Source organism: Papaver somniferum, chromosome 10 (genome assembly GCF_003573695.1).
Source record: "Papaver somniferum cultivar HN1 chromosome 10, ASM357369v1, whole genome shotgun sequence".
NCBI classification, from domain to species: domain Eukaryota; kingdom Viridiplantae; phylum Streptophyta; class Magnoliopsida; order Ranunculales; family Papaveraceae; genus Papaver; species Papaver somniferum.
The window spans coordinates 89,356,913-89,384,068 of record NC_039367.1 but is presented as its reverse complement, the minus strand read 5'-3'; the positions used below and the strand labels follow the sequence as shown (position 1 = coordinate 89,384,068).

Genomic DNA, 27,156 nt, shown 5'->3' with positions numbered 1-27,156 from the left:
TGTTGATCCAATTTTTTATGGATCAACTATGGTTGTTGATCCAATTTTTTATGGATCAACTACGATTGTTGATCCCATTTATGGGATGAACTCCTGTTATTGACCCAATCTACTGTTATTGATAGAATTGGAGATATAGATAGTGGTGGTTCTGATTGTTTTTGGTGGTGGTAGTGGTGGTGGCGGTGAAGATTAAGTGTGATTTTGTTTCCTTTGGGACAGTGGTGGTGCTTGTCTAGGATTGGGAACTTTTTATAGAGACACAACGGTGGTGAAGCTACAGGTGATGATCATTTTGTTATTGGTTTTATGTTTTTATGGGATCAACTGTTGTTGTTGATCCATTTATGGGATCAACTACGGTTGTTGACCCAATTTTTTATGGATCAACTATGGTTGTTGATTCCATTTATGGGATAAACTCCTGTTGTTGATCCAATTATTTATGGGATCAACTATTGTTGACAACATTTTCTTGGATTAGTACACTAGTGGAAAATGGGGCTTCTACAACCCACAGGAACGACCCCCGATCAACGGTCCTTTGACCTTAAACCGATGAAAGATCGTAGCGGAATAAGAAAAAACACGGAAAAATTCTCAGATGACTAAAAGCAGTCTCCGAATAAGTATTATTTTATCCCTAATAAATCTATTATAGATTTTTATTATTTGAGAAGATAAATACCTCCCTCTCTCCCATTTCCAATCTCATTTCCTCTTTCTTCTTCAGCTCTCGGTCTCCATTTCACCTAAGGAACTAGCTCCATGGAAGTGGAGAAATCAGTATCCCAAGATGCTATTTCAACCAAACTAGTAAACCTTCTATACATTCGTCTTCTGAAATCCCTCAAATCGCTAGTCGAGTTGTAGATCTCAAATCTGCTGGGAACAGATTCAGCTTCATTATTTCTCTATTCTTCTCAAAATCGAAATTGAAAAAAATAATATGGTATCAAATTAGATGTGAGATGTGATTTGAATCTAAGAGGTTTCATGATTAGTGTGATATGTGATTTGAAGCAAGGGTTTTTGTTCGTGTTTTTTTTCTTCAGTAAATGGATAATGAGCTCCCGGATCCATAGATCAGCATCAAGAACTCTTAGACCACTTACCTCTTATCTAAAAGCTCATCTCTTTTCAGCGGTGAGTCATATTTATATTTTTTTCTTTTTCCTTCTATTTTTGGATTTTTTTTTTTTTTATGATCAATTTTATTTTCTGAATCTTAGAGGTAGAGAAGGCAATAGAGGAGTCAAGTTGGTGGTGGATATGATGTTATTGTCGATGTTATTCCCAAGGAGGGATTATGTGGTAGAGGAAGATTATAAAGTACTCAATTCTTAGTTTATCTCAGTATCTCTATAAGGGTTTCTCTTTGTGCAGCCACTAAATTTTTTTCTTTGTGTTTCTAGTAAGAACAAGAGTATCTCCGATGAAATCAGGGTGGAGGTACCAAGGTAATGGTGTTACATATTTAATGATCTTTCCTTGTATGCTGTCAAATGATTAGTGCTTTAAGGATGTTGTTGCTAGACTAGTTAGATCTCAAATGGATATTTTTGTTTGCAAGCTTTATAACAAATGGGTATTCTCTCCTGTATATTCCTAGGTTCTTGAATTAATTATCTGAAATTTTAGTTAGTTGGTGTTATAAGATGTTGTCAAATGGGTATTTTTCATCTGTATCGCGCATGAGTTATATGATTAAATTTCGAAGATAGGATACTATTTAGTTGCTCTGCAAAGAAGAAAACCATTTCAAATATAAGTCACTACATCATGTGTGCCAATGTTTTTGGAAGATTGGTACTTGTTTTTGAAATTTCGAAGACTCGTACTTGATTTTGAAGTCTTACTCTGATGATTTTAGAGTAAAAGCCCGATGCAACCTACTGAAACCCACCACTTGCGCCAATCTTCTGAATTAGCTTGCTTACCTATATATTACTCTCTACTTTATTCACGTTCTGGTACTCTTACAGTGTCATATGCCCTGTATTCTTTTTGAACTCTAGATCAGTTCATCATCGAGAAGTTAGTCATTACGAGGATGCAAAACCTTGGAACGAAAGGTGCGATCTTGCATTCTACTGCACAACACGGAATGAAATCGAGAAATCTGATATTGTTAGTTTGCTCACAGGCTCAACTATGGCTTGTACTTCTCAAGCAGTTGATGTACTGAGAAAAGCTAATTTCTCCAACAAAGGCTGCTGGAACTGGAGAGGTATGAATTACTATCCCAAGAGTTCTTGTCATATTCATTTAGTTCTAAGAAATATTGCAGAGTAATTTCAATTCTTCTTTATTTTGGCTATTACGTAGTATTGTTTCTGAATGTAACTTGCCTTTCTAGGTATGTCATTGATGAGAGGTGGGGATTGAGTAACATAAATATTGGATCAGCACCGCTCTGACTCAGGTAAATCACAAGAACCTATCCGAGCCTTGTTTCTTATTATCATTTTAGTAGTTATTAGTTTCTCCAAGTCTCATTACAAATCGTATTAAGTTTATAGTTCGACTTTCAGGATTTAAACTTGGGTCTGTTGAACATACATCAGAAGCAATAGTGAAGAAGTATGGTGCCGTAAGGTTAACTTTTGAAGTTGAAGGCCTAACTATTCTGAGAACAACCCAGGTAACTGTTCACCACTCTTCTCGTATCTTGGTCGTTGTAAAGCAATGTACTAGTTAAGCAGACTTACATTACAATACATTAAACAAAGTTTATCGATTTTGAATCTCAGTTATGTGGTTGTTATCCACATTTGACAATGAGCTTTTGCATTTTTACTCGGAAAGGATCTTGAACATTTCTATGCTTATGTATGCTGGGATTTGCTATGAAATCTCAGGCTTTCTGAATAGTTCAGTTTTTCTCACAATTAGGTGCTTGCTCAGGTGCATAATCATAGCCATAATCCAGACATTGGACTCTATAACTGTTATGCATGTTAGGCTAGGAAGCAACCATTTTTCTTCCTTCCATATTACAGATAAGAGATGAAGTCATGAGCGTAGGTCATCAATGACAGATTAGGCATTTTTGAGGGTCTCATGACCACTGTACATGCAGTGACTGGTTAGTCTAGTTGTCTCTATTGCGATTTATTGAAATTAATTTCAAGAGTTATGGCTCTGTATCTTCTGTTTACTCAATCATGTGTTTTAGCAAAAAAAAAAGACATTTGATGGTCCATCACGCAAGGACTGGAGAGGTGGAAGGGCTGCTTCATTCAGTATCATTCCTAGCAGCACTGGTACATCCTCAAGTGTACTTTCACTTTGTTTATGTAACATAGGCAGTTAAGTTGAGACTTTTTGTTAAATGAACCTGCATTTACTGATCTTTATTAGGAAAGTAACCTCTAACCATAGTCATATTTGTTCATGGTGCTCGCTTTTTTGTTTTTTCTTTCCATGCTTAATTTGCTAATTAAATTTTCGCTCGGGCATGTTTGTACCCGCCATAAAAGGACGTTCTCTAGGGCATGTCTGTACAGGTAGTTAGTCAAACATTAGGTTCGGCATATGACTTTGGGTTCATATTTTAAGTTCATGAGTACTTCGTTCTGATTCCAACTATCCATCGTATGAGTTCTACCTTTAGTTTCCCCAGCTTAGTACCTATGAAAAGGGAAAAACAAAGTCATGTACCCTTACATTATTTTATTACCACATTCCTTAATGTCACTTAACTTTTTTTCTACTTTGCTTATCCTCTAGTCGTTTCGTTTTTGATGGAATTCTATTACATTTTGTGACTAACTATAACATTTTTTTCTGTATATACGTAGCTCAGTTGAGGGAAAAGTTGGTGTGCATCATTTGGATGAGGTTCTGCGAGAGGAAACTTCATCGTCAAATGCCACAGAGGGGCATGAGATACACTCGGTGAATTCGTTAAATTTTTATCCGGTAAGAGCCTTGGTGGGATTATTCTTGCTAAGTCATCTGTTTTTTACCAGTCGTGGCTTGTCAAGTTTACTTCAAATATCGTCAATTTGGACCTTGTTGGATTAGACAAAATGCTTGTTGATGGTATCTGTGATGTTACAATTACCAACGATGGTGCTACGAACTAAAGTTGTTCGAAGTTCTAAGGTAAGATATATACATTTGAGATTTAATCGGTTTGATAAATTTTGCAGGTAACATCCAATTTTGTGAATTGCCACTCAATGCTTGTGTCAAGATAGTTTGATTGCAGTTGATGCGGACATTAGATAAACATCTAAACATCCTCGGTCATCAGTATGTTGGGATGCTTGTGAAAGGTAAGAAGTAGATCTCCATCTCTTACAGCGTACTGTTGAAAACAAGTTAACATGATACAATCTCAAAGAGTTATCTTTATCACTACCTTTCAACTGAGCATTTTAAATATAAAACTATGATATTAGATGTCTACTTGGATACATTTCTTAAGATTTGTTTCTCTCCCGCCCTGTAAACAAACTAATGCAGTCTTTGTTGTGTCAGTGGGGAAGAGCTTAATATCATTAACAAAATGTTATCGTGTAATCTAGTGTTTTTATGAAGTTATAAGAACTTGTCTGCTTGTCTTTTTGTGTTGGTTGTATTGATTTTGGAAACTTATTTTATGCTGCAGGTACTCTATTATTGCCTATTGGGTGATTCTGTTGTTTGTATGGGTGCTGGTGGTGGTTTGTGGGGATGGAATTGGGAAACACTCTCCACATTTTATTGAGTATTGTGACCTCCCCGCATTAATCAGCTGATGGCGGAACTTATTTTTGCAGTAAAGGTAACTTTTCGAAGTATGGGCTAGCTAAGTTCATCATCATCGGAGTTCACCGTTTGCTGTTTAATCAATCGTATATTAGTTTATCATCTTGTAACGAAATCTTAGAACTTAATTATTTGTCTTGTTGAATGAACTTTTATTGCTCTGAACTCAATATTTTATTCATTTTTTGTGTGATTTGAACTAAGTGAATCGATGAATGTTAAATTGGAAGATTATCTTTGTGCAAATTTAATTTGATTCTTATTTGAGTTTGATTTGGGTCTCATTTGAATTATCATTTGAGTTTAATTTGGTAGTCAGATTCAGTCAGGCAATCTGAACCTTTTCTTTTTATATTAAAATTTATATCTACGACAGATAAAAGTTAGCCTTAACACCTAGACCGTTAAAATCGGTCGTTGATATAAGATTTTCAACGACCCCCAGAGACACGTAATAGATGAAAAGGACGCTCAAACAGCGACCCTTTCTTCGACTGACAAAGCAAGTCATAGATACGATTTAAATGACCTGCTTTGTCGGTCGCAACTGCTGATTTCCACTAGTGGTATAATCATGCTTGTAGTTTAAATCATGTAAATTTCTTCCAATGTTGAACTTGTGGTACAATGGTAGCATGACTGACTCCATGTCAGATGATGCGTGTTCGACTCACGCCAAGTTCACTCCATTTACAACTTTCGTTGTTGATCCAATTTTAGTGGATCAACTACCATTGTTGATCTACTAAATTGTATCAACTTCTATTGTTGATCCTTTTTTTTGGATAAACTATCGTTGTTGATCCACTAAACTGGATCAACTTCTGCTGTTGGTTCTATTTTTATTTGGATAAACTACTGTTGTTGATACAGAAATATCTGAACCAGTGATGGCGGCGGCGGTGACGGTGGTGGTGGCGACGGAGTAGTGGTGGTGGCGACGAAGAACTAGTGGTGGTGGAGGACTGGTGGTGTAATGGTGGTGGTGAAGGAGTGGTGGTGGAATATTAGTGGTGGCGGCGGTTGGTAGGTGGTAGTTGTTGAACGGTGGTGGTGGGATGGTAGTTGAATGTTGTTGGTGGTGGTGAAGTAGTAGAGGAAGAAATTTGTTGCATTTTGAAATAAAGAAAAATATTATATGGGTGAGGGTATTAAGGGAATGTAATTTTAAATGGATAAGGTTATTAAAAAGTAGGGACATATTTATTATTGTATAAGGATATATTTGTAGGGTGTTAAAACTAGGGACATATAATTAATATACCCAATAAAATTTTGATCCAGAAAAGACAACATGTCTCGAAACATGAAGCTTTTTAGTAACTGGATTATAACATTTATAGCCCTTATAAAGTGGACTATAACCAATGAAAATGCATTTAACTGATTTTGGGGAGAGTTTATCTTCTCTTGAATGAGCAAGATGAGGATAACGTATAGTTCCAAAAGTTTTAAGAAAGCTATAATCTGGATGAACACCAAATAAAACTTCAAAAGGAGACTTAAAATTCAAAACTTTAGTTGGAGTTCTGTTAATAAGATAATAGGCAGTAAGGAAAGCATCATACCGAAACTCTTTAGGAAAATAAAAATTAAACAAAAGTGTATTGCCCATTTGAGTAATATGACTATGTTTTCTTTTTGCAAGACCATTCTGTTCTGGTGTTTTTAGGACAACCACTAGATTGTAACAAAACTTGAAATGGTCATTTGACAAGTTCAGCTGCACCATCAGCTTGTTCTGGTGTTTTAGGACAAGAAATTCTTACAGTAATTCCACTAGATTGTAACAAAACTTGAAATGGTCCTTTAACAAGTTCAGTTGCACCATCATCTTGAAAAGATGGAATTTTAGTTGAAAACTGATTTTCTGTGTGAATTTTAAAATGTTGAAAACTAATTATAAATAAAGGTGGGCTAAGTACTAATTTTGAAAAGATTCGGGCAATATCAAAGACCATAAAATAGCGTTAAAAAGTCGATTTTGTTATAAACGTGTAATTATGTTAAGAATATCTAGGGTGAATCTCGTTTATTAATAGGATGCCCTTGTGTCTATCCCTATAAATAGAGGCTCTAATGTTTGTCTACAATACACATCTAATGTATATGGTTTCTATTTACTTACAAGAAACCATACATCGACCAAAAAAGTGGATATTCCCTTTTACGATGACTAAACGACGATTTTTATTTTATTTTCTCGATAGGAGATTTTGATAAATCGTATAAAATAATTGGTGAAAATTTTATCCATCATTTCCATAAGATTGGCATATTTTCTAAACTTTTGTCAAAAAGGAGTGAATTTTTCGACCACATAATGGATTTTGTTCTTTCAAAGTCGATAATGACAATGATTTCTTTATTTTCTTAAAAAGAATCATATAAGCCAATTGAAACCGGTTCTCTGTAAATCCTAAAAGGATGAGATGTCGTTATCATGTATTCACAATTGGAAACATCAATAAGATGGAGAATTGCTGCATTCCTGAGAGATGTTTAGCAATTTTAAGTTCCCTTCCTTGTATTATTCTCCAAAATTTAAAGTTGTTCCATCTGTAGTTGGAATTGGACACCAAAGATCAGAGGGTGCGGACCCGGATTGTTATCCAATATCATTAGTCCTTGTAATGGCTAAATTGTTCCTAATTTAATTTTCTTTTGATAAAGAAAAAAAGTGTCTATCGTCGATCCTGCAGGTGACCAAAGTATTAGAGATTTGTTTGCATATATTATATTCTTTTTGGTTGTAACCAATAAATTTTCATGTTTAATGTCAAATTTGTATGTCAAGAAGACTACAATTTTTATTTTATTTTTAGGACAAATTCTTATGGCTACTGAAGTCATTATCTGTAGTCCGACTGGTATTATTAACATCCAGAAATTATTATAAGTATACGTCCTTGAATTAATCGGATAATACTTTACGGAATTTGTTTTCGTATATGAGATTAAAATATTTCCGCCATAATCAGGGGGAGAGTATACACTATCAAAATTTTGTGTTAATTAACTTAAATGTTATATCAGTTTGTCTCCCATCAAGATCAAATTGGTAATGGTTGTCATTATATGATTGGTGTGAAATATCTCATTTTGCTTTTATATAAGTGTTTGCTTTTTAAAAGGAACATCCAATTACATATAGCAACAAGTAGCGTTTTACAAGAGGCTACAGATAGTACTCCAATTTAGTCTATCAAAACATGATCCACATTCCTATTGTTCATATCTCCTCAATGGAAGATGGGGAGATTATAATGCCCGCGGGCGCTGGTACCAGTAATTTTGAATTTTTCAAAGTATGCATACATTGGAAATTGTGTGAGATCGTATAAACTAATAAGTGTCAAATATTCATTTAAAGTAGCTACTAGAAATAAATGGTGGTCTTGAACCCCTCTGCAGAGGAATATTGACAAATGTGATTGGTTGGCATGTAATCCAAATTAGTTTGGATTATCATAATTTCTCAATTGACGCAATATAAGGATCCTAGTTCGACTTGACACCTTAAAATTTCCAAGCATGAAAATTACAGGCTGGTGTTAGTCATATTGCATATTAAGAGAAATATATCGTTTTAAGAGCGATTTGGGGTTATATGTCCAAACCCTAGGATTGGTTCATTAACACTTTGTTCTTCTTATATGATGCATTTGCGTGGTAGTCTTGAAGGACTCGTATTGTATTCACACAAGATGTGTTTGGAGAACATTATCGAATTTGTAATCCTTGGTGGATTAAAGTTATATTCATGCAGCCAACTAACTCGCTTACGTCAGATTTAACAATCCTTTGTGTTTTTAGAAATTTGGTACAAAACCAAAAATTCGGATTAATGAGTTGATCATATCAACTTTGTAGGTCTCTTGAGGAGTCCTTTAAAAAAACCAAAATCCACGCTTTAGCAGCATAGATTCTATTTTCTTTCTTTCTTTATTAAATCTGCAGTTAGAATCCATAGACTAGACTAGAGTTATGATTTGATGCTCATTTTCTGTAATACTCATATAGTTGAGTTAGCATCCATAAATCGTCAAAAGTTGTACTATTTTTCCTTCGTTTCAGGTTTTGCCCCATGTGGTTTTCCTGACAAGGTTTTGATGAGGCAACATCTCCTTGACATTTATTTTATTTATTTTTTCAAAATGTTGATATTTGTGCTCTTTTTCCTTTGTCCAAGTTTTTTCCATTGGGTTTTACTGGCGAGGTTTTAGTGAGGCAATTTAATTCAACATGGTGGTCATCCAAGGGGGAGTTGTATTAATTTTGGTTATTTGGTGGATTCCCACCATTAACTAGGTTATTTTGTTATACCTCATCAACATAACTATCTCCTATAAATTTAGATATCATTCTGATCCATATAAGGTATGACTACAAATTTGTACACCTATGGAACTGTAAATTCGTATTGGCACTTTGTTGAAGAAACTGCATCAACTATTTCTGCAAATCATCTCCGAGAAGCTAGCGATCCAAGAAGCAAGTCCTCAATGAATTTGAAGAAGCATGAAGACTCGAGAACACTTCCATTAGAAGACCAACACAAAATAAGACTTCATCAACTGGAAAATTTCTCTCGAAAGCATTGCTATCTCCAGCATTCAAGAAATTCGTTCACCGAAATTGGGAAGTCTCGACTCAAATATTTGCAAGCCAAGAATTTACTGAAGTACTCATCAAGGGGGAGCACCATCACATAAGGTGCATTCAATTGGACTTATCGCGTTGTACTCTTTTTCCTTCATCAAAGTTTTTCCCACTGGGTTTTCCTTGTCAAGGTTTTAATGAGGCAACATTTGTGTGTCCAAATCTTTTCTAAGTTTTGTTAATTGTACTTTTTTCCCTTCGATCGGGTTTTGTCCTTTTGGAATTTCCTGAAAAGGTTTTAACGAGACAATTAGCTTAGACACAATGTCATCAGGGGGAGTGTTATAGGCGTGTAATTATGTTAAGAATATCTAGGGTGAATCTCGTTTATTAATGGGATGCCTTTGTGTCTATCCCTATAAATAGAGGCTCTAATGTTTGTCTACAATACACATCTAATAAGATTTTCTCTCCTTCTTCGTCTCTACTTTGTGTCTTTCCTTCTCTATTTTCTAGTTTCATAACAGATTTCTATAACTAGAGAACAATAAGGTGGCGAAAAAAGATGGTTGTTCAGAGGTAAATGAATGAATGTGTCGTGGGTGCTTCAGAAGCGGTGTAGGCTTTCCAGCCTGAACTCCTATACACCTGAGCCGGTGTAGTGTAGGCTTTCCAGCTTTCCAGCCTATATACACGTGAGCGAGTTGATTTCAAGAGTGCTCTACGGTTCGTCCACCATATATTCTACATCTTAAACTCTAACCCTACTTCCTAGGCCTGTCACCACCAGGGCATGCATTCATCCACTCCCACTAATTAATTGTCCAACCATCTTTTAGCCCCCACTTGGGTTACAAGCTAACGTTGGTTAGCTCGGTCGTCCAAATCGATTTTTAATTCTTTATAAGGATCGCTTTTTTATTCTGTTATTCGGACGTGGTACTAAAATTCTTAGGATATTATTTTTATAGCATCCATCTGTAGGGCACTCTGTAGCAACTATACAGGTCTCAACTCCAAACAGATGAAGTGCCGGCCGTATTCATCATCCAGAAACAATTTAACGCCCAGAAACTTGTGAAATACTACGAAGGTCAAGCTTATGAAGGCACCCAGAAACAACTTCACAGCACACGTCTGGGTGCCTACATATAGAACAAGCTTGTTGATCGACCTACAAAGTTTTTTCATGCTACAGATTCTCTCAACCCAAATAACTGAGATCATGTTGAATTCGGGGCAGAGATTACATTCATTTCTACTGCATCATGTGATTGTCAGAAATTATTATGGTTGGTCATAATAGAGCTGCACAACTTGAACGTCTTAAGAGTGTAATTATGCTAGTTTACATAATATGGGATATGTAAGTCTCGAGTATGGAAGGATCAAAAAGCTTGATGATGGGTTACTTCGATCAATTGATGTCAGAAAGGCCATTACCATTTAACATTACATTCTGTGATCATTTATTGGGATCATTATCCAAAATTAAGTGTTATTAGGATGTGAACGAAGCAAAACAAAACAAAGATAAGTAAATTTAAGAAAAATGGCGTCACATCAAGAGATCATCGGTTTAATTAGTCATCTGTAAGAGATATTACTAATGTCCCTTATCAAGCAACTGTTGGAACGGTATTAAGCACATCTTTCTCCTTTTGCAAACATTCTTCAGCATTTACGGTATAGTCTTCTTGAGTCTGAAACTTTTCGGGTATAATAATAATCCTTAGTATCATTCAGAAACGCCATTTCAAAATCATCGACATAATTTTGATTTCTTGCCATTACAAAAATTTCTAAAACATTCTTGACCATTGTCCGGTCGATTTCTTCTCCGTTGCGCTCTTGATTTACGCACCATAACCTTGTGATTGTCCCACCTCTTTACGAGTTCTTGCAACATAGATACATCATCATCACGCTTCTCTTGAATAGCTGGTAAAACTTTTGATCGCAAGTAATCATTAAAAACGCCTTGGTACCTTTTGTAAAGCTCTTCAGAATGATCAGGAGGAGGAGAGCCCAGATTGTAAACTGTTGTGTACATCTTCATCCTAGTTTCCGAGTCCATTGGTGATTCAGGGACACCTTCAATAATATTAATCAGATTTGTAATCCCCATCTGCATTATTGCCCATCCTTCTTCCAGCTGATCTAGCGCCATCTTGTCTATTGAGCACAAGATACCTTAACTCCAAACCCTAAGAATCTCAGACAATTTTAAAAAGAGACCAAAGACAGAGAAAATAATAATAAAAGAACACTGATGAGAAAAACTTTCAGGCCACGAACTTGCTTTTGTAGGGAGAGAAGGGGAGTCCTATTTAAGATGACATTCCTTTTTCATAGCCATGCTTTCCTAAACCGAGTAGGACTAAAAATAAGAAGCAAACCGAGGGAAAACAGTTCAACTGTTAAGTGAGAGAGGCTAGAAACAGGGATTAAACCTGTGACCTTGTGGTTAAGGGCCACACGCTCTAACCAGCTGAGCTATTCCAGCTTTGTTGAACAACAACAAATCACTAATTAGAATATCACGTCAAAACAGCTTCCGATTTGCTTTGATATGGCAATTGCCTTTACTCCCTTGTAGCTAATGAATTTTAGTAACGAAAAAGGTCATGTTTAAACAATGAATGTTCGAGGCATATGTTCATTAGAATTTCAAGCATAATGTGAATGTATAATTCTATGTTGCACCCAGGAAGTGAAAAGAATGTTTAAATATTAAGAAAGGGTGCACAACTTGATTTAGCTACATCACAAATTGGTTGATCTTACAGTTATCAAGAACAACCCAAGTAATAAATGAATGATGAATCTAGCTAATCTTTTAGCTGCACTCACTTTCCAGGGTCAAAATTTGTGGCAAAAGCCCAATCATTGTTTCTAACGTAACCTGTAGTCGCCGTTATTGCAGCAATAGATTGGTAAACATATCTCTAATTAGAAAAATTAAGAGTCGCAATTAAAGTGCTGATAGTAATAATAATACAGTAGAATTGAGCAAAGCAAAACAAAAAATGGTTCATTAAAAAAACAAGCGTCAATCGTCAAGAGATTGCCGGTTTGATAAGAGATACATGGTATTGGTAGTGTTCCTTTTCACGCAATTGTTTGAGCAGTTTTAAACACATCTTGAACAATCTTCAGTAACTTCACCTCAGTACCGGAATGCAAATAATGAGAGACCCTATCTTTCTCCATTTTCAAACATTCCTCGGCCTTCACCGCATACTCTTCTCGTGTCCAATTTGAAGCTTTCCGAGTATAATAATCCGCTGTATCATTCAAAAACGCCGTTTCAAAATCATTAACGTAATATTTCATATTTTGTGCGTCATTTTCATTTCCAATGTCAACAAAAATCTCTAAAACATTCTTGAGCAACGTTTGATCGATTTCTTCTCCTTCACGTTCTTGATTAATCAACGAGATAACCGCATCCTTAACTTGATCTTTACTCTCCGCGCCAACAATTTTACGGAAGCAACCAAACCCAACATCTTTGAACATTGGAAGGTTTTTATGCGCAACATAATTGCGATTGAGAAAATTGAAAGGTTGAGAAAGCCTCCTTACCATATCTTTATAACTTTCCCACCTCTTAACGAGTTCTTGCAACATAGATACATTATCACGCTTCTCTTGAATAGATGGTAAAACTTTTGATTGCAAGTAATCATTATAAACACCTTCATATCTTTCGTAAAGCTGTGTGATATAATGATGAGGAGGTTTCTGATTGCACATATTGTAAGCTGTTGTGTATAGATTCATATAACAAGCCGCGTCCATGGCTGTTTCAGCAGGGATACCTTCAATAATATTTATCACCTTTGTGATCCCTGTCTGCAGGATTGCCCACCCTTCCTCCAACTTTACCACTGGCCTGTTCATTGTGCCCAAACTACCTCAACTCCAGACCCTACACTCAGACAACTTAAAAGTGACCAAAGACAAAAGAAGAAAAGAAAGCTAATGAGAAAAACTTCAGGCCATGAACTTACTTTTATAGGGAAAGAAGGGTAGCCCCATTTGGAATGTAATTCATTCCCTTCTTTTTTTGGTACAGTTTCTATACTAAGGAAACAGCCTGCCATGCTTCCTAAACCGAGTAGTGCTGGAGTTACATGGCCCATGAGTCCCTAACCTTTCACATAACTGCATGTCCTTGGTCTGGTTACTATAGGTAGGCTTGGTTGCAGGGATTGTTGCTAATGAACAATGAGTTATCCTCGTTACTTGAACCATTCACTCACACTTGGCTGTTGTTAATTCTAGACATACCTAATAAGCATAAACATTTAGGGAGTTTTGGAGTGCCTTGGCGCAATTTGTTAAAAAGCGAGTTCTTGTTGTTCAATAGTTTGCATCTTCATTGATTTCAGACATGGCCAATGTTCAATTCCAGTTAGCTAGCTAAAAACTAAAAACATGTTTCCATGCCGAAAAATTGCACTAATTTGCTCGTGAACATAACTAGATATGCAAACACAATGGAACGAGCAAGAAAAACACTTATAAAATGCTTCTGCTAAAAATTCCTACCTTATTTTCCATTAAAGGTCTTGTTTAAACGACTGATATCCAAGATGTGAGTATAACGTTCATTAGAATTTCAGAAACAACTTGACTGTAAAATTCCATGTTGCACCCAGGAAGTGAAAAAAATGTTTTGAAATTAATTTAAAAGGTGTCACAACTTGATTTAATTACATCACAAATTGGTTGATCTTAACCAACTTTTTACATGGCCTCTACATTTACTTCCCAGGGGCAAAAATTTGTGGCGAAAGCCCAAGCATTGTTGCTAACAGGATCAGCAAGATGATCAGCCAAGTTTTCAGCGGTCCTTTACCGGTCACAATTGCTTGCACAAAGTATCCGAACATGGAAAACATTGCCAATCTTCCGTTCTTTATTTCCTTCACCTTCAACTCGGCGAAAGCCTCTGGATCATCAGCAAGTCCAAGTGGGTCAAAACTGCCACCAGGATAAAGTGGGTCGACAATTTCACGAAGTGAGTGGTAAACCGGCAACACGGTAACCCTCGACTGCTCCCATCAAGATAACTTGTGTAGCCCAAATAGCTAAAATGCTTTGAGCATGTACCAAACTTGAGTTCCCTAGGTAGTCCAATCCACCCTCACTGAAAATTTGCGCTCCTGCTTTGAACCAAACGGCCTCTCCGAATTTTACACCATTACGTGAGAGTAATTCGGGAAAGATGCATCCTAGAGCTCCAAGCATTGCCCATCTACAGTGAATCACTTAAAGCTCACGGTTCTTAGCAAAAGTTTCGGGATCGGCAGATAGCCCAGGGGTATCCCAACCGTAATCACCAGGGAATTCACCATTGAGGTAAGATGGAGATTCACCGGGGAAGGGTCCCAAGTATTTAACTCGGTCAGGACCGTACCATGGGCTATTAGATGAAACTGCTGGTTTGGATGATTTAGCAGGTTTTGCCACTGTCTTTTTTCTGGAAGAGCATGGTGATTCTTCCTTCACCTTCTGGAATGATGGTGTCAGTTTTACTGCCTTTCCAGCAAGAGAAGGAGAAGAGAGAGCCATTGTTGAAGCAGCCATTGATGGATGTGATGGAACTAAGATTCAGAAATGAATTAAAAGATTGACAGTTAGGTGAGTTTGTGTTTTGAAGCTGTTGATTTTGAGTTGTATAAATAGAAGTGTTACTTATCTTTGAATATCTGAATGTATCCTGTAATTGGCTAATGAAGTTCCGCGGTTCTATTGATCAAAAAAAAAAAAGTTCAATGGTTCTGCATAACTGCTGAACAATTGGCATCCTTTCACCCACAGCTTATGAAAATCAAAGATTATGAATACCAGCCATGGAATACTCCACTTGCTACTTGTTATATCTTTTACAGGATCTGATATTTGTTCTGGACCACCAGAAAAGATAGCTTCACCTCTTAACCTGTCTCGTATTTCTTTTTTAATATATCCTACTCCCTCCATCCCACTATTAAGTGACCTAGTTCAAGTTTGCACAATTTTTAAGGCAAGCAAGGAAAAAAATATTTTTAAACACTTTTTACAATTATACCCTTATGGATAATAAATAGTGAAATTTTGAGATGATTTATCTCAAATTACACCACGGATGTTCTCAAACTTTGTACCATTGAAAAGCATTTTAAAACACCTACGTAACGAATATAAACATGACTATCAAATTATGCATATTTCTTATATTTCTTATAATCAATTAAAAGGATAATTTTAGAAATATCACCTTGTTTAGTGATATAGGTCACTTAATGGTGGGACAAAATCTAAAAGTAACTAGGTCACTTATTAGTGGGACGGAGGGAGTAACATTATTGAAGGCTTATCAAACATGCAGCACAAAAATATGTCAAACTAGATATCTTAGGAGAAAAATCTAATGTTTCCTTATATGGTTCGCCGGGTTCTGATAAAGAAACTAAACCTCTCAAGCATGCTCATACATGTGGTCTATGGAAGAAATTCAAAACACCGGGTACTGTTTAAAGGCAACTCCCTTATCAGAGTTGGAGATGGTAACTCAGTGCTTTTCCTGGGAACATTGGGTCTCAAATTGCCTCAACTAAGAAATGGACTATTTGCAAATGTACAGCAACTGTTAATGCAGATGGCTCTTAGAACTTGGGTCTTGACAGAAGATTTTCTCAGGACTCAGATTTAAATAGAACAAGTTTGTTTAAACTACACTGTCGAGATGTCTTTTAGTGGAATGGGTGAAGACACTTATCACATGGAACATAGATCAGGGTTACCCACTGTCAAATCTTGTCATTCAGCAATCCAGAAAGAAAGAAAAAAGCAGGCACAAAACTTAATTTTAGTGTTTGGTCTAGCCACAGTCTCACAAGATAGGGTTATTTATTTCTATGGCTGGCGTACTACAAAAGATTAGTCACCATGGATACCATCTACAAGAGAGGGAAGCTGTTGATAAATGAGCTTTTCTTTGTTGCTTTGTAGGTGAGTTGACTACTCATCTCCTCTTTCACTGCAGAGTGCAAATTCTCTGCTCAGGTTTGGGACTACTTCATAAGCAGTGGTGGTCGCCAATGGTTCCTTCCTAACTGCACAGATTCCATAATCTACAGTGTGTGAGTCAGTGCACCTCTGCCCCCCTATCACTACTGGTATATGTTGGTCTATTTGGAAATGAAGAAAGGCAACTGTTTTAGAAGACCCTACGCGCTACAGTTGAGGTCAACAAAGTAATCAAACAAGTCAAAATCCATGTCTTTTGTTTGGCTAAAAATAATGAAGATCTTAAAGGCTCTAGTTGAGATATTGTGTTAGCTAGATGGCACAGTTTCTAATGAATGCTGCAAATGTCCCAAGTACTCTTATTCCCATTGAGATACTGTGTTCTGCTCTAGAACTTCCGTACACAGATGCATAAAACAACAAGGTTTTCATCGCATAGCTCCAAGTTTAACTTCTTCTGGAACAATGGGAATAAGATCACGACGCCTACTCTTATTGTATGAAAGAACGCTCAAGAATATATCTGCTATAACTAAGTTTGATGACCACGACTATCAAATGTTTTACATTCAAATCCCATTTGTGTCCAGAAATCATATACAGACAACTACTTCTCTTTCTCGACATACGTGACCCAACTCATAAATGACTCTTTGGTGAATCTGCAACGATTACTCAACTACTTTAGCTAGTGTATTCGTTCAAAATTTTGGGCCTTAGACACCAGAGACTGTAAAACGTGCCGTGCAACTTAGTAGATCCACAGCGTAATGTCTGCCCGAGTTAGTGTACAACTAACTTAGGCTCTCTCAACAACTGTAACTAACCTATCAGTAAAACTGAGCAGGCAAAAATGCATAAGAATAACGATTTACTATGAGGAGACAAAGCTACTCAAGCAGACTAAACCCCTGACTTTTAACAAATTATGATAAATTAACAAGTCAAGGGAAATCAGAAAATACTTTACAGTGCATGGTCCTCAAGCAAGTCTCCAAGTTTCTTTCTTCTTTATCAAAATGCCAACAAGCCAGAAGAATCGCAAGCCCCCACACTAACAACAGAAAACTGACAACTTATAAAGGTTTCGATTTTTCTTTCCCGCCCAGCTAACAATTACAGCTTCCCTGTGAATGAATTTTGAATCAAATCTTTAAAGAAAACACTGAAACTCTACACTTTAAATTAGAACTTTGTGCCTTAACAACTTCAATTAGATTTTGCAAGAAAATGTATGTACCTCTTACAAACACCATCACAGCAGGATCCCATAACGCATCCCCATCTCACAGAACCCACTTCAGAGCATCCAGAAGAAACAAAAGCCAAGGAAATTGCACACTCACAGTTAAAAAGAAAACAACATACAAAACCTCTCTATGGTTGTGTTGCCCTTCTTAGTAGTTAGGGACTCGGGTTGAACCTCGATGCTGCAGATTATCTAAAGTTTGGCATAAGAATAAGCTAAGGCCACATGGTAAGATAACCTGAACTAATTGACACATTTCGTTTCACTTAGAGCCCCTAACAATTCACTAGTCCTAAGCAGAAATCCAACCAATGAAGCCAATAATACTCTTTGTTTTTACTTATTTGTGTCTATTTAAATGAAACGGTGAAAAATAAATAAAAATGCAATATATGTAATTCAGATTCAGATAAATTAACACTTCCAGATTTCAAAATGGGTTTCAATTGATTCATTTCAAAAAATTAAGACACTTGATTCCACAAACAAGATATTGGATTTGAAATTGACATTCCTCCGAAGATTGACAAGACAACTAATTACATATGTGAAACCATAACTCCCAAATATGAAACCACTAAGACAAAAGAACAGAAGAAACCCCAATTCCTAAAACCTAAAGAGCAGAAACAGCAATTAAGAACTAGTAAACTTAGTAACAGCTTTAGTACCCTCAGAAACAGCGTGCTTGGCCAATTCACCAGGAAGAACAAGACGAACAGCAGTTTGAATCTCTCGAGAAGTAATAGTTGGTTTCTTGTTGTACCTTGCCAATCTGGACGATTCGGCAGCAAGTTTCTCAAAGATATCGTTAATGAAACTGTTCATGATTCCCATAGCTTTGCTTGAGATACCAATATCAGGATGAACTTGCTTTAGAACTTTGAAGATGTAGATCTTGTAAGTCTCAATTGATTTCTTTGATTTCTTCTTCTTCTTATCTGTTGATGAAGCATCCTTGCTTGGTAATTTCTTCTCGGCTCTGGGTTTCTTCTCTGCTGGTGCTTTTTCAGCTTTCTTTTGCTCGGCGGGTTTCTTTTCAGCTGGCTTCTTCTCTGCTGGTTTCTTCTCTGCTTTGGGTGCCATTTGAACGGAAACTTGACCAGAAATGAAATGTTTTTCAGAGAAAGAAAAGAGAGTAAAGGTGTTGTTCGGTGTGAAATTGAAACTTGAAAGAAGACCAGAAGAGAGTGGGGTTGTTTATATAGGGGAGTGGGTAGAGTATGATTGGTGCGACTTGTTTCACACGGATCGACAGTATTCACCATTGATTATAGGTACTTTATTTCCTACGGATCGAATAGAGAATTCAACAATATATTTTGTTTAAACAATAGTATAAAAAATTGGGACTAACGGAGTCAAAAATTTCATGTGTGGGAAATTGGTGAAGGGCTAAGGTTAAAGCTTTACTGATAACTAGATACCTCGTTGGGATACCAATTTTTGGGTTCCGATCACCTGTCCCCTACTATGGTGTCTCTACATGTCCCAACCAATCAGAGTACGCCACCCTTTTTTATTCTAAAAATGAAAAATAATCGTTAAGGGCGTTGAATATAAACTACACTGTTTGTCTTCATCGTTCTCATGAGACAATGCCCATTGAAATTTCTGTTCACATGGTTACAATTGATCTTCAGTAGCGGTTCAGGAAATATATTATAAATTTTCTAACTTATTGACATAAAATCCCAAACCAAACATCTATATCAATCCAGAAAATATCTAACTAAATTGAAAACTAACAATCCATGGATTATGGATTGTACTTTTGCTCCTAATTCTATAACTCCACAATAGTGTTATACGCAGTTGTATTGGGAGATTTTAGGGACCTAATTTTTTGTGCAGAAATTTGTGGATGGTAATTTTAGTTCTGGATATAAAAACTCTAACCCGTCTTTTTCAGTTTTGAGTTTTCTTAAATATTCAAAATCCTTTTGTTTGTGGTAATCAATCAACAAAGGTTTGAATCTTAATCATATCTCCACTGATTGTCTTCCTCTTCCGCCTCTTTTGGATTCTTCGTTCATTGAATTCAAGCGGAACGAAATTGATTTTATTTAAAATCGATCACTACCAGCATTCCCCAAACCCGGAATTGTGGATCTGAACAAGGTTTTTGTTTTTGATTTTTGTGCTTTCTCAAAACTTTGAAACTGTTGTATAAAAATTCTTTATTTGAGATCCTTGAGATATGTTATTAAACTTTATCATAGAGATTAAATATAAATTAAGATGAAGTGCCAAAAGACGAAAAACAGAGACGACAGGAACCAAGATGTTTTAATTAATGACCAATTTAACGACGTTAGGGTTAAGTAATTTTTGTCGTGAATTATTGAATTACTAATAAAGAAGCATAGTGAAAAATAGGTGGCGTACTCTGATTGGTGGGGACAGGAAGAGACAGGAAAATAGGGGACAAGTGATCTGAAACCCCAATTTTTCCACATCCCAAACTATAACCTAGTCAGAAACAAAGGTTAGTTCTTTTTATTGCTCCTCAGTTGGTTTCTTGGGACATCACTGCTCTTCAACAACATTATTCTCCACTCCAAGTGCAAGCAATTACTTCGCTTCATCTTTCATCCAATAGTCAAAATACTATGAGATGGTATATTTCCAATTTTTGTGCTTTTACTCCTAACTCAACTTATAGAGCTTTAGCCTCTACTTCATCGTATCCCTCCTCTATCTAATTTTGTGCATTCTGATAAATTTCGATTCAATCTCTGCATTTACACATCCCTTATAAATGCCAGTTGTTTTGTGGAAGCTTGCTCATGAAATCCTTCATGTTCTTCATACCTTATCTCTGCGTACATACCATCCTAATACAATAATTATTTTTATCACATTCAAGAGGAAACAATCACTCATTTATTTCCGCATTGTCCTTTTGTTTTTACCAATTGGTTTTCTATGTTACCAGGTTGGTCTTCCTTTACAAGTCTGGACAAATACTGATAGTATGTTTTATTTAAAAAAAAATTGATTCAAATATGCTTTATATCAGAAGAGAAGGTTCTCATAATAAACAAACTAGGTGCAATAAAGGTTTAACAACCATTAGTCAATCAAATCAATAACGAAAACTAAAATAACAATGAAAATTCTAGCTTCCCACCAATAGTACTATCTAAACGCTTCTTGATCCCACGGAAATCTTTAAACTAGCTGACGTAAGAGATTTCGTCTAATTTGGTTGCTCTCATCTCCAATATAGCATTACAAGTAATATTAATTAGTCAACTACAACAGTGACTACAAAATGAAGTGCCTACCTCAGGATAAGTTTTTAAGAAGAACAAACTTCACTATTCATAGACCAAGGTAGTTTGGACACCAAGGAATTTCCATAATCGGAAATATTATCAAGATATGCAATATATTTACATTTTCGGTTTTGTCTAATTCCAACCAATATCCAAGTGTAATACCAAAGTCCCTCTTGGAATACAACTCAATTATTAGCTAGCATTACAATTATAGTTTACTAATATATCTTCCAGAGATATGTTTTACTTGCTGGAAAAATAAAATATATGTATTCGAAAATCTTAATAAAAAGATTCTGAGACATTTCCGTTTGGGATCTCACCTTGAGTGTCGACGAATATCTTTAAATAATAAAATATAAGATTCGTACACATGTTCAAATTACTCAAAATGTCGACATCTGGAACTTTCCTATTTTGCACACCCAACTTCCAAAATCACGTAAACCCTAAAGTATACGTAATATCGGATATCTGTTTTTCAATAGGGATTGGTCCTAGTATTGATCCCCAATAGGTAGGGATCGGTCCTGCTAGATATCCCTAAGAATCGGACCACCAATCCATTATTTATTTCAACTATAAAACAAGTTTCGTAAGTCTACTTCCTTAAACTCATGTAATCAAACAATAGTTTTCTAGGCATGAAATCAATCCTAAATTAATTACATAATCTAGTAACAAGTTGGAAAGATAGTGTCTATGTCGTAATTACAGAGCTCAAAAGATAAGCATTATACTTCGTAATTCAATATACATAAGTTGTAAAATAACATGCATATTCTTCCTTGAAACTTTAATCATAATAAGAAATCAAGTCTCTAATACTATAGTTTCATACATATAAATTTGCATGTTATGTTTTTAATCTAAACGACTTGAAAGTAACGTATATAGAAATGGAAACAAGTTAAGTCTTGTATTATTAGCCTCAAATAGAAGGATGATGTGTTTGCTGATGTCGATACGTCTTCAGAGTAATACTTGTATGTCTCGACATTTCTAGACTTCCTAGTCTAACCTAACGAAGTTGGCTCTAGTAATCTATTCAAGCGACTTTGAGTTTTAAAACTAAAATATGACAACCAACCTTGACATACCAATGCTTGGTGGGTACAATCGAGCAATTCTCTAACAATCTTCCCCTTTGTTAATTTTAGTGACAAAACTCTAATATATATGGAGAGTGCATGAATTAAAAGATAAAGATAGTATGATACATAAAAACAAGTATGACAAGTGGGTTTAGGTAAGTAAGATACTTAGTGGACTTGTAAGTAAAAAGTCGATATCTATAATTACACAACAATAAGGTGACGAAAAAAGATGATTGTCCAGCGGTAATTGAATGAATGTGCGAAAAAAGATGGTTGTTTTTTCGGTGAATGAATGAATATGTCGTGAATAAAGTGTCGGCCGTATTCATTGTCCAGAAACAATTTTTACACCCAAAAACTTGTGAAATACTACGAAGGTCAAACTTATGAAGGCACCCAGAAACAATTTAACAACACACGTCTGGGTGCCTACATATAGAACAAGCTTGTTGATCGACCGGCTACTATAAAAAGTTTTTTCATGCAAGCTACAGATTCTCTCAACCCAAATAACTGAGATCATGTTGAATTCGGGGCAGAGATTACTGCATACAAGACCAAACTTTGATCATTCACTTCTACTGCATCATGTGATTTGAAAAGGTGGGGGTACAACAACCACACCAAATATTTCGCTTAGCATTCTGTATGGAAAAACTCCAATATAATTTCTAGAGAATCAACTAGACAGTCAGACTCAATCTAGATAAAAAGTATATCAAAGAGTTTATATCTCAATCTCTCGATTTGATATATACTCAAGCAAATAGAAATCTGCGAGTCTTTATCAAATACTAGAGAGATAACTTGGATGGTACCAAAGACCAATATCCAAGTGTCAATCAATTTATATCAACAACCAAAAGGTCGGATAATCTAATTGACTGAACAACGCACAACCTGTGATATTTCAATTATATAACAAAATATAATGCAGGAAAGAAATAACGCAAACACCGGAATTTTGTTAACGAGGAAACCGCAAATGCAGAAAAACTCCGGGACCTAGTCCAGTTTGAACACACACTGTATTAAGCCGCTACATACACTAGCCTACTCCAAATTAACTTTGGTCTGGACTGTAGTTGAACCCCAATCAATCTCACACTGATCCAACGTACGGTTATGATCCTACGTCTCTGATACCAGCAGGATGCTACGTACTTGATTCCCTTAGCTGATCTCACCCACAACTAAGAGTCGCTACTACCCAAAGTTGAAGACTTTAATAAACAAATCTGTATCACACAAAAAAGTCTACGGTAATAGATAAATCTGTCTCCCACGAATATACCTACGAGTTTTGTTCCGTCTTTTGATAAATCAAGGTGAACAGGAACCAATTGATAAACCAGACTTATATTCCCGAAGAACAGCCTAGTATTATCAATCACCTCACATAATCCTAATCGTCGCAGAGAAAAAAGATATTGTGGAATCACAAACGATGAGACGAAGTGTTTGTGGTTTCTTTTATATCTTGCCTATCGGAGAAATCAATCTCAAGCCAATTATTACAATTGTACTCGTACGATAGAAACAACAAGATCAGATCACACAACTACGAGAAAGTAGTATCGGCCTGGCTTCACAATCCCAATTAAGTCTTTAAGTCGTTAACCTGGTTTAGAAGAATAAACCAAAGGTTCAATGAGAATCGACTCTAGCTTAGCACAACTAGTATCACACAGAAGGTGTGGGGATTAGGTTTCCCAATTGCTAGAGCTCTCCCTCATATAGTCTTTCAAATCATGGTTTGCAATCAATGTCAGCTTGGTAAGAAAGCATTCAATATTCACCTTTAGATGAAAACCTGATTTAGATTCAAGCTAATATCTTTCAACCGTTAGATCGAAAACTAGCTTGTTACACACAAATGAAATGCACGTTTCTAGGCTTGTGTAACGGTACTCAAACTTGTACATTTGTTGGTTCAACAATAGTCAACCAAATGGTTAGCCATATGATCACTTTCATATCAACCATATTCTTATTCACCATAACTAGTTCATGTGACTCAAATGAACTAGTTAGAGAGTTGTTAAATTGCAAGGAAATCTTATGTAACTACACAAGACACAATTGAAGCAAAAACGATTTGATTCACCGAATCGGTTCATGAACTATATAGCCACGGTTTGCAATTTGCATTCCTTAGTTTATATAATAAGTTCACAAACATCGTTTTTAGATATAACCTACTCAAGTTCGCGGACTTAAGTTCCCGGACGGAGTTCACAAACTCCAGCAGAATTTCTCAGGAAAAGAACTTCCGCCAGTTCGCGGACTTCGCTCACGCTACCGTTCCGGTTCTCTTGATCAACAAAGTTCACAAACTTCGGTTCAAGGAATAAGGACTTATACATATATGTGTTTCCACAACAATGCTTATATCCTCCAATGGTTATATAATCTAAACTCTCATTTCAATCATTGAAACATTCTTAGAGGACGTTGATATTCTATAGTTGTTATTCACAAACTATTTTTCGTCAAAGTAAGCAATTTTCAAAGTGATTGAAACTTGTCATGACTTTTGTCACTAGGTAAAGATGAACTTGGCTAAAGCGAAAGCTTACCAACACATATTTCGAGAAATAGATAGGCGAGATAAACTCGGCTCGAAATAGCAAATGTGTATAATCTAAGTCTATATAGCAAAACGACTTTTGTCTCAAGATATGAGATAAATATACTTTTGAGTGATAGATAAGTTCAAGTCTCCACATACCTTTAAGTCGATGAAGATCCACCGGTTCCTTGAGTAGTCCTTCGTCTTGTATGATGATTTCCATGGAGTTCTTGAGCTCAATTACACTTTCTATCCTAGTCCTAGACTTTAGCTATAGTAGACTAGAAATCAAGACTTATAGTTTTGATCACTAACATTGAAAAACATGCTTGAGATAGAAACGCATGCGAGTTCGAGCAAGCAATGCTCCAACATGATTGTCATAAATTATTATGGTCATGATAGAGTTACAAAACTTGATTTTTTTGTGAGGGATATGTGTAAGTCTGGAAGGATCAAAAAGCTTGATGATTCTGTCATTTATTGGGATCATTATCCAAAATTAAGTGTTATTAGGATGTGAACGAAGCAAAAAAAAACAAAGATAAGTAAATTAAGAAAAATGGCGTCACATCAAGAGATCATCGGTTTAATTAGTCATCTGTGAGACATATTAATAATGTTCCTTATCAAGCAACTGTTGGAACACTATTAAGCATATCTTTCTCCTTTTGTATTCCTCAGCCTTTACGGTTCAACATAGATGCATCATCACACTTTTATTGAAGAGCTGGTAAAACTTTAGAATTCAAATAATCATTAAAAATGCTTTCGTATCTTTTTTAAAGCTTTTCAGAATAATCAGGAGGAGGAGACCCAGATTGTAACTGTTGTGTACATGTTCATCCTAGTTTCCGAGTACATTGGTGATTCAGGGACACCTTCAATGATATTAATCATCTTTATAATCCCCTTCTATTTCCCATCCTTCTTCCAGCTGATCTAGCGCCATCCTGTTCATTGAGCCCAGGATACCTCAATTCCAAACACTAAGAATCTCAGGATTTCTCTACGACTGGAGCAACGACTACTAGTAGGTAGCGAAAACCCAGTACCTTGGTCTACTAGTGCGGAAACTGCCATGTACAAAGTTAAGTCTGAATGGTACACAATCAACTTGTAATCTACGGGACTCCTAATGATTTGAATTTGATGAGAGCGAAATCAGCTTTATTCTCAAAGGAGATTCAAAGATCCTGCATATCCGCTTGGTGCGTAAGATTGACGCATTCAGTTTTCTCGATGTCAATCGAGAAGGAAACTCCAAACTAACATCGCTCGCAGAACTTCTTTTATGCAAGAAGAGGTCAGCTACTAAAGAAGAGGAACGAAAGGAAATGAAGAGTTTCTAGTTCTATTTTTGGATGAGCTTCTCCCAATTATGTATGGTAATAGAATAGGACGGCTTACTCTGACCAAGACTTCCAGTACTTCAAATTTACTGTATTTAATGTCGATTCACCCAGACTTTCATTCTTTGTATAGGTCTCTTTCTGAAGAAAGTGGGATCATATCAGCTGATTCGTTGCGCTCTACTCCCCCAATCTTCACTTTACGCCACGCCGACTCTCCTTCGTGGAATTAGACCGCTGCCAACTAATATAAAAAGGACTACATCGATGTCGAATCTGACACGAGACACTTCAGGCAGAGACAGACTCAAGAAAGATAGACAGGCTTAAGACCATATGCATTGAGCAATTCAACATATTCATGAAATTTATCCAGAATGGTGCATGAAGCAACAATCCCAGATATTCTGTAAATTTTTTACCTACTGCATTATTCACTAATGCATTGACATGCCTAGTATTTCCTATGCAATGTTCCCAGGCGAACTCTCAATATTGACATGACATGACGATTAATGTTTACTCACATCGGAGTAGCATGAATCACCCGAAGTGTCAGTATTGAGACCTGCATGAAAACACTCACATAGGATATACCACCCTCTAACAAAGATATTAGCGTGTTTACAGACCTTTTAGTTAAAAGTTAGCGCGATCGAATGCGTTTAAATTCCTTAAGGAAAATCTAGACTATCAATATCAGTCTTAAAAACGATTACAGCCACACAATTCAACAGGCTTAGCCTACTCCTAGCGAAACTAGGTGATCATCATGATGACCACCGGCGGGCCCACCTAACATCCCAGTCGATCGGGTTCCATCTAGTACACCCGCAAGGTCTTTGAACGCTAACCCTAACATGGGTGATCACGCTGTTGAAAGATTAGCTCAAACGAGCTAAGACCGGCAAAAGCGGTCTCAAAAAACATGACGACCGCCCAAAATAGCTAGCCTAGTTGGACAGATTAGATCTTCCTTCGAACAATTAAAGAAGTGTTAGTATGTTAATCGGCGACCAAACTCTACCCATGGTCGATCGACCTGCCCGTGGCAAGCCAAGAAGGCACCAAACCGTTTGCCCAAGTAGAGCAATCGCGTGCTCTTTAGACCCTAAATTGAGTCAGCAACATTACAAAACTTCCACAAATCGATCATGGCCGCCCATCTTCGCCAGCCTAGTCGGACGACCTAGATTCAATCTCACTCAACGAGTAAGGT

The 27,156-nt window shown here is 36.3% G+C and overlaps 2 protein-coding genes, 1 long non-coding RNA gene, 1 other non-coding gene and 1 pseudogene across 14 annotated transcripts; 1 reads left to right on the top strand and 4 right to left on the bottom strand.

Moving 5' to 3' along the window:
- Nucleotides 1-688: 688 nt before the first annotated feature.
- On the top strand, nt 689-5,004 carry LOC113319550. Of its 11 annotated transcripts, XR_003345609.1 has the most exons (11): nt 694-1,146; nt 1,233-1,332; nt 1,416-1,460; nt 2,019-2,075; nt 2,147-2,230; nt 2,360-2,425; nt 2,535-2,644; nt 3,179-3,266; nt 3,804-3,924; nt 4,158-4,283; nt 4,619-5,004. It is a non-coding gene; the product is annotated as an uncharacterized LOC113319550 (long non-coding RNA). The 11 variants fall into 11 exon arrangements; XR_003345603.1 differs by having other exon boundaries at nt 690-952; nt 1,056-1,146; nt 1,416-2,230; XR_003345606.1 differs by having other exon boundaries at nt 690-1,146; nt 1,416-2,075.
- Nucleotides 5,005-11,792: 6,788 nt separating this feature from the next.
- On the bottom strand, nt 11,793-11,866 carry TRNAK-CUU. Its single transcript has one exon. It is a non-coding gene; the product is annotated as a tRNA-Lys (tRNA).
- A 605-nt stretch (nt 11,867-12,471) lies between these two features.
- LOC113315901 (cullin-1-like) lies at nt 12,472-13,266 on the bottom strand. Its single transcript, XM_026564143.1, has one exon. It carries the CDS (start codon nt 13,264-13,266, stop codon nt 12,472-12,474), a length of 795 nt encoding a protein of 264 aa, XP_026419928.1.
- Nucleotides 13,267-14,031: 765 nt separating this feature from the next.
- On the bottom strand, nt 14,032-15,206 carry LOC113319370 (annotated as a pseudogene).
- A 2,854-nt stretch (nt 15,207-18,060) lies between these two features.
- Nucleotides 18,061-18,790, bottom strand: LOC113318722 (histone H2B.3-like). Its single transcript, XM_026566942.1, has one exon. It carries the CDS (start codon nt 18,716-18,718, stop codon nt 18,269-18,271), a length of 450 nt encoding a protein of 149 aa, XP_026422727.1. The 5' UTR covers nt 18,719-18,790; the 3' UTR covers nt 18,061-18,268.
- Between the last annotated feature and the right edge of the window lie 8,366 nt (nt 18,791-27,156).

Coding starts and splice junctions, on each gene's coding strand:
- LOC113318722 (XM_026566942.1), bottom strand. CDS start 18,718: ATGGCACCCAAAGCAGAGAAGAAACCAGCAGAGAAGAAGCCAGCTGAA.
- LOC113315901 (XM_026564143.1), bottom strand. CDS start 13,266: ATGAACAGGCCAGTGGTAAAGTTGGAGGAAGGGTGGGCAATCCTGCAG.